We start from the raw sequence: 8,220 nt of genomic DNA, 5'->3' as shown, positions 1-8,220 counted from the left end.
TTTCTCCTTCTGCAGCTCGAATCCAAAACATCTATCTATAGCTCGGGGTATAGGGGAAAGATGTTTAACTCGGTGAATCTGAGCAACTTCTGCTCTCAGACGCGTAAAGACCGGACATCCGAGTTCGGGGACAGGACGGGCTGTGCCTCTAACATCTACCTCCCCAGCTGCACTTACTACGTCCCAGAATTTTCTACCGTCTCGTCGTTCCTTCCGCAGGGGCCTTCGCGGCAAATAACCTACCCTTATTCCACAAATTTGTCTCAAGTGCAGCCGGTACGAGACGTCTCCTACGGTCTGGACCCCTCCAGCAAATGGCACCACAGAAGCAACTATGCGTCTTGCTACTCAGGAGAGGATCTGGTGCACAGGGACTGCCTTCCGCCATCCACCATGACAGAAATGCTCATGAAAAACGAGAGTGTGTACAGCCACCACCACCACCATCCCAGCTCTAATCACCCATCGACCGGCTTCTATTCTGGCGTGGGGAAAAACAACGTGCTTCCACAAGGTTTTGACCGCTTCTTTGAGACGGCATATTGTGGCTCGGACAATCAGTCAGACCATTGTTTACAAAAGAGCGAGTCGGCTAAGCTGGACAACGCGTCCCAACAGCCCAGCGACGTGTCTGGCGTGGAAGAAACGGAAAAGGAGCCGGAGGATGAGGAGCAACGTACAAATTCTGCCTCGTGTACCTCGTCGGCTACAAAGGACGCCAATGCAGGCAAGATCATCAGCCACTCGAGTAGGTACCGAAGCTGTAAATGGGGAAAGGTTAAGGGACTAGCCCGGTGTTTTGTCGGTCAGATTTTATGTGGAGTTTTATAAGCATTCAAAGGATTTTATTATAACCTACAAAGCTCTTTCCTCCAACGAAAAGAATTTTTACGATGGGAAAGCGCTTTGAAAAAAAGGGATGTTATACACAGACGCTGCTATCCCAGAGTCTGTGAAAATTTAAGAGCGCGCTATTGTGACAAATGCTAACTTTGATCATGAACTTGCGTTGGGCATTTTAGGGGGTTTTCGCGTTGGGCTGTCGAGAGTAAAAATCAATTGGGCAGAACACTGCTTTTGGCGTCCTGTGATTTTTTTTAGCAGCTTGCATGCAAACTAGGTAAGGCTTTGCAGTCCAATTTATTGTGTAATTACATATTATATCTATCTATCTATCTATCTATCTATCTATCTATCTATCTATCTATCTATCTATCTATCTAGTTATATGCTGTTAGCTGAAGAATTACTAACAGAATAAAAAGCCGTTAACTTTAAAATAAGTAAAGTGAATAATAAAATTTCAAAATATTAGGACGTTTCAGTGTTGCTTTATAATGCTAGTCGCACTAGAGCCATTTTGCTACCAGGCAATAGCGAACTGTTTAAGTGCAGATTTAACAACAACGTGTCCTTGAAATGAGATGATACTAGAGGCCCACTGCAGGGTATTTTCGCTGCTGTTAGAATAATGTAGCTTTGTAAAAAATCAATGGTATCGGCTCATGGAATCAAACCTACAACGGAAGACCCTTTAACTAAAATATACTTTGCAAATATATCGTGTATAATCGCTTGTTATAAATGTGGTTTCATATCTCCATTTCGTTTTTATTTATGTCTCATTCACATACTATGTTCAGAGACTTAAACTTAATTTAATAAAAAAAAATACAGAAAAGCATAGATTCGCTTCATGTGAACGTCAACTTCCAAGTTCACTTCGCACTTATGTGACTAGAATACAGGGGCGCAGAACAACTGTGATTTTTTGTTTGTTTTGTTTTAACTTGATTTATTAAAACTGTCCTTTCGATATTTCCTAGGTACACCTCGCCAGAGGAAGAAGAGATGCCCGTACTCCAAATTTCAAATCCGTGAACTGGAACGAGAGTTTTTTTTTAATGTTTACATCAACAAGGAGAAAAGGCTGCAGCTCTCCAGAATGTTAAACCTGACAGATAGACAAGTAAAAATATGGTTTCAAAATAGGAGAATGAAAGAAAAGAAGCTGAGCAGAGACCGCTTACAGTATTTTTCTGGAAACCCGTTGTTATGAATCTTGAACTGGTATCAGCAGACTAACAGTTAACTTTACTTGATATTTCCGTAAACCGTGGCTGGTCAAATCCAACTTTGTTTAGCACATTTGTGATAAACCTATACGTCATGCAATTTCAGACAACATTTGTGGAAACTACAATTATATAAATTTAAATAATCCAAGTTCAAATTTACGTTTCCGCTTTTGCCGTCGGTAATAAACGGCAGTATTCGACATTTGCTATTGTCATATTAACCGTAGTTGAACAATAGCAAATCAAAACTGTTGTAAATATGTAACCTATAAGAAACATTTGGGGGCTTGAGTCTCCCTTTTCTTTGTTTTTTTATTTTTTTTTTACATTTTGTTTTCTTAAACTGTGACTTGTACAATCAGTAATAATGTATTCCTTGTACAGAGACTATGCAATGTGCATTTGTGACTGTAAATATAATATCAATTTAACTTTGTTTTTCATAACCTTGCTGCTATTTTCTTTATATTGCCCGAGCAACCTCGCGCGCTTTAGCCTATTGTTCGTTTTCTTAAATTATTTGCTTTATGCTGGTGGCAAGTGATTGAGTCTTTTCTTGTCTTGTACATAAACGAGTGATAAAGATTAGACTACACTTGGTCTATGTACGATATATTATAAGTCTTCAATTAAGAAATAAATAGAAATAATGTCAAAGCCTTTGCAAGAGTATCGTGATTTCATTTCAGAGGGGCGGGGTGCTTAGTGGGTTGCATTGTATTTACCGTTTCAGCAATTTGGAAAGTGTGTGCAACAGAGCTGAGAAAACAGTGACATCACTCGAAAGAAATAACCATTCACAATCACACAAAAAATGGAAACTTTTTGAAAAAGCATTTATTTGATCATCTTGCAATTAAAACGCGTTTTTTTTGCATTTGCTTTTTTGATAAGAGGCATGCTCTTGCAACAAAAAATTAAATTGTATTTCATTGAAATGCAGAAAAGAAAGACAGGGGAAAAAGATAACCTCCTTTAGTACCTACTAAATGGAATCGCCACTCTTCTAGTCTAGACACTGCCATAAAAACAGAGGCCCTAAATGGCTATTTTCTTCTCTTAATTGCACCGTCTGTTCATAGGGAATGGCATTCACTTCCGCAGTAAACAGTAAACAAGAAAGTCTGACTATTGGAACAAAGAACTTGAAAGAAGTAAGAAAATGAACACTGCTTGGCCTGCACATACAAGTAACTGTGCTATCGCCCCTAACCTAAAGTGTAGTCGCCTCACATGCAGACTGAATCCCTTTTTTAAGAGTGGACATCTTGTATTGTCCCCGCCTCCCTTTCATTTGCTTCTGAGGAGACTTTCCTTCTCTCTGCCTCTCTCTCATTCTATCTCTCCAGTCCTCTCTCTCTCGCTCTCTTTTTCTCTCTCCAGCATTGAAATGTACAAGTGCATTACACACTGGTACTAAATGTTACGTCAGCATGATGCTTGCAACGATAAATACATTTAAAAATAAATGAATGAACTAAAAATGTGTTGATCCCCTATGTATTTAATTTATTTCAACCCACTAACACTTATATTGATAAGCTGTTTCTCTAGAGATATGCTTGTGAACAATACAGAGAAAGGGGCGCGGCCTTCTAAGATATGTCTGCACACATAGGCCTACTTCTGCAATCATTTTTTGTGGTTCTGAACATATGGTCTTCTACATGTGTTTGCAGTGTGTGCGAGGGAAAGAATAATTAAAAAAAAGTTTGTCTTTGAACTTCAATAATGTCAAGGCCTTCACCTTTAACCCGTTGCAATAAAGTGGAATCAAGGACCCCCTTTAGCCAGGAAATGTGTAGACCAGGACGCAGAACCAATGAGAGCAAGTGCGAAAGCAAAAAGGAATGTTTAAGGAGCCAAACTTTGACCCTTCACATTAAAACTACACCAGGTACCTTGGCCAGCTTTAGCACACCCAGTAAATACACTTTATTGTCCCTGTAAAATGTGCTATTATCATGCATGAAATGTGTTAGAACGGCTTGGCGTGTACTTTTGCCGTTTGGATTTTGATGCTTCCTAGTGCGATGTAGGCCCTATATTGAGCTTTTAAAAGTTATTTTAGTGGTGTTTTGAACACAGTCATGGGATTTTCGTGAAACCTGAAGGGGCGCGTGAGGCCACCCCATTTACGCAGATATATACTATTTGCAGGTATGCTATGTTACACTGATTTAATTAATATAATTGATACGTTTGTTTGTGCACATGCATGAATTCCTTCCAGCGTGAATCCACATAAAGAACCTGGCATGTACTTGTGATTGTGCGTGAGAGAGAAGATGTTAGCAGAGCTTTCATTGCTAGTGTACTTTACCCACAGATTTAAGAGAGAGAAAGAGAGAGAGAGAGAGAATAAAAGAGAGAGAGAAAGAGAGAGCAGAGGGTATGGGTGGGCGGCCCATAGCCAAGGATCAAGGCTAAGAGCTTTCTCTTGTCACACCCACCAACCTTGGCCCTGGTTGGTGACGTCGAAAAGTTGTCCACTTCCTCTTTCTCGCGCCGTGGTCATGCTGGCTGAAGATGAGGCCCTTGGCCTGTCCGCCTATCAGACCAGGGACACGATGGGTCGTCCCTGCCTCTTAGAAAGCAACATTTACGTATTTGCGCGCGTAAAATTGTGTGGTGCTGTGCAATCCCGTGAATACGGGCCACTATGCAAAAATAGCCTGCAGCTGACGTGATCGATTCATTTGACCTACATTTAAATTTTAAATTAGATTTAACACAAACATTAGTTTTGATTTAGGAGTTTATTCGCCAAAGTCCGTCAAGATAGCTACATTATGGGGTGCTGGCCGAACAAAAGTGAAATATTTAATAAATGCGTTTACATCGGTGTGTCTCTTTTCTGTATTAAAAAAGCTTTGCAGTTAATTTCCACTATTAAAACGTGGTCGAGAACAACTGTGCTGGTATAACATTTTATTTGTGTTAATCCAGTCAAGTCAACACAACAGTTCAAATTCCATTATATAAGGTGTGTAGAACAATGTGTTCAAATTCATGGGTGTGTTTCTAGCGTTGCTGCTTTAAAAGCTCTGGTGATTGGCTTTGCAGTTTCTACCGATTATCCCTGCTTGTAGAGCTATACCGACTTCCTTTCCTATGCAAGTGATGAAAAGCTGTAAATATCCACGTCACTGGTGCTCAAAAGTCATTTGTGTGGTCTTTTATGATATTAAAATTTAATAAAATGCTGATGTGGTTTCCGATTACCACTCACTGATTTATAATTGTCTTTAAGACGTTACATGAAGTAACCATAAATTCCCATTCGGCGCAGTGGGTGGACGCCGCTTTGGAGAAAGGAAAAAAAAAACTAAAAGTTCGTTTCTCTAAATTGGAAATATATTTCAAAGTAGTTGCAGTGGACAGAAAGCCTCACATACTGCTGTGTGTGGGTATGGTGTTGAAGTACACACATACACACCTATTACACATCCACACACACACACACACAGACACAGACACACACACACAAGTAAATGTACGAACCAAATAGCAAACAGATTTTTGCAAGATTTTATTAGAAGAACATTACTATGGACAATGACAATAAGGACAAAGAGCGAGAAGAAAAAAAAGAGAAAGCTTTATTCCAATAAATGAATTTTATTGAATTGTATTTCTCAAAATACACAATACAACATTAGCTTGTTTTTCAACGTGCTTTAAAAAATAAGTATTAAGCAATAAACATTAAGAAAAAAAATATTTCACAAGAATTTTACATACAATTTAAATACATTTCACAAGACCAAAGCTTAATTTTTTTTACCAATTATCTAAAATATCTATAAATATCTTTCTATACCTCTTTAGAGCATGCAAATAGAAACAAATAATAGCAGTGTCAATTAAGATACTTCACCATCTATATTTTAATAGAAACATTTAATTAAGGCATAAAAACATTTTTCAACGACTGGAATTGCAGTTTAGTATTGCGTTAGGACGCCTATAAAAAAAAACTGAAAATCACTCCTTCTGAATTACCTCTTAAATATACTTTTAGAATATATTTAGTAATTAATTGCAGGAGCATAAACCAACCGTCAAATAAGTGTATCGGTACTGGCACTGGGCATTAGTGCACGGGCACAAGATTTGACTATATTAAATCTAGGAAGAAACGATGTGCCGAATAATTTGTCGACCTAACCATTATTTTGATGCATCTATTTTGCTATAATCACTATAATCACACAGGACTTAAATTTATCAGGCAAAAATAGTGGACAGTGTGAATGACAGACAGAAAAATCGACAAATGAAAATAATCCACTGGGTCTCTTGAAAGGCCAATGGCAGTGACCTCTCAGTCGGCCGTGAGCGGGACAAGAGCGAGCAAATGCACGCTGCTCACCAAGCAAGAAAGGGAGGCTTTTGTTTTCAAATGCAAACGAAAAGCACTGTGAGAATATTAGTCAGAAGAAAATGTATTGCTATATATTTGTTGTAGTTTTACAGTTTTATAGCAAAATGTGTAACCAATAGTGAGTTTCGTGGGACAATATCATTTTGTTTTAGTCCAGAAATCCTAACCACTAAGTATCTAGATAGGAATGCATTAACACGACTTTAAAACTGATACTTTTAGATTTCACCTTTAAATTCAGAAGCACTGATTTCGATTCGCTGTGTTTGCAGTCATGGGCAAGCCCTGATAAGGCACAATAGCGTACATTACGTCGCGCGATAATAAAAACAAATGCACTCCTGCGTTTGGTTTAAATTCATTTGACATTAAAGTATAATAGGTCCTATATATATATATATATATATATATATATATATATATATATATATATATATATATATATATATATATATATATATATATATACTCAAATTACAATAAACATAAACTTAAAAACAAGCACAATATACAAACAAAAAAACTAAAAAAAGTAGCAGTAGGTTTAGTTAAATAAATGTATTGATTCAGCAATTGCCCATAATATGCAACATAATACTGCATAATACAAAAAAACGGGAATAATGTAAACGAAACCAGCCCTACCCATGACGTTGGAATTTCGTTTAAACGCAATATTAGAAAATAAAAAGCAGACAGAAAATAATCTATGTAATTACAAAAGGTACTGCTTCAGTATACCTCCAGACAATATTACAGAAAACACATGTTACAATCTTTCTCTCGTAATGGTGGATACTGTCGAATTGTCATCGGATTTTAGACAAATTCAGAGTAAAAGTAAATAAAACTAATCCCCTTAATTGCAAAACAAAACATTTAATGCATTTTGTAATTAGTTTAATTAGTCAATGCAATTTTTCGAGGCAAAAATATTTTAATGTGTACTAAATTCAATAGAATTAAATATAATATCTGCAGGACTAATGCAGCAATATATATATATATATATATATATATATATATATATATATATATATATATATATATATATATATATATATATATATATATATATATATATATATATTATAAGCTTTTAGACCTGCACAGCAATGTTTGTTTGGACCGTGTAATTAACAAAGGCTAAATTTAAAACTCACCAGCTGTCAGAATGCCCTTACCTAAACTGCTAGAAAATTGTAACTGCAGTACTTGCAAAAATTAGCTCCTTTAAATAGGAATGACTACAACCGTTTCAACTAACATACCGACGACATGACAAGCAGCCAACTGGATGACAAATATCGAGTAGTGATAAGAAGAAACATACCTCCGTAATGCGCAATAAGATAATGAGGTTCTTTCTCCAAAAACTGTATAGACTGATGAACAACCGAAGCCCGGATAGTTAAACAGGCAAAGCTGCAGTATTGTGTTGTGATCATTTCCCACCTTTATCAAGTTCGTCACTTTATTTACCTGCTTTTCTCGCTTTACCTTCTCATGCTCGCCCAAGTCACGTAACTGGAGGTCTCGCCCAGTCGACAGCAACTCTTTGTTGTCTGTGATGGGCTGTGTCTTTACTCGAGCGCGTCGACTAGATGGCGCCATTGCTCCACGCCGCAGCTCACACCCTCACTAACTTGACCCCGGTGACGTCAGCCCCGTCTAGAGCATCAAGGCCACTTCCAAAAGCCTATTGGTCTGAAAATCACATGACAAGGGCGCCTTGAATCCATAATTATGTTGCTG

The 8,220-nt window shown here is 37.6% G+C and overlaps 1 protein-coding gene across 1 annotated transcript; it reads left to right on the top strand.

The window, feature by feature from the left end:
• hoxc11a (homeobox C11a) lies at positions 1–2,738 on the top strand. Its single transcript, XM_007239346.4, has 2 exons — positions 1–748; positions 1,827–2,738. Exons 1-2 carry the CDS (start codon positions 61–63, stop codon positions 2,057–2,059), a joined length of 921 nt encoding a protein of 306 aa, XP_007239408.1. The 5' UTR covers positions 1–60; the 3' UTR covers positions 2,060–2,738.
• The last annotated feature ends 5,482 nt before the right edge of the window (positions 2,739–8,220 follow it).

Source organism: Astyanax mexicanus, chromosome 13, assembly GCF_023375975.1.
Source record: "Astyanax mexicanus isolate ESR-SI-001 chromosome 13, AstMex3_surface, whole genome shotgun sequence".
Lineage (NCBI taxonomy): Eukaryota > Metazoa > Chordata > Actinopteri > Characiformes > Acestrorhamphidae > Astyanax > Astyanax mexicanus.
This window is presented reverse-complemented; position numbering and strand designations above follow the sequence as displayed.

Bases quoted from the DNA above. Each gene is read 5' to 3' on its own strand.
- hoxc11a (XM_007239346.4), top strand. From the start codon at position 61: ATGTTTAACTCGGTGAATCTGAGCAACTTCTGCTCTCAGACGCGTAAA. The intron at 749-1,826 runs GTAGGTACCGAA...GATATTTCCTAG, and splicing joins CAAGATCATCAGCCACTCGA to GTACACCTCGCCAGAGGAAG.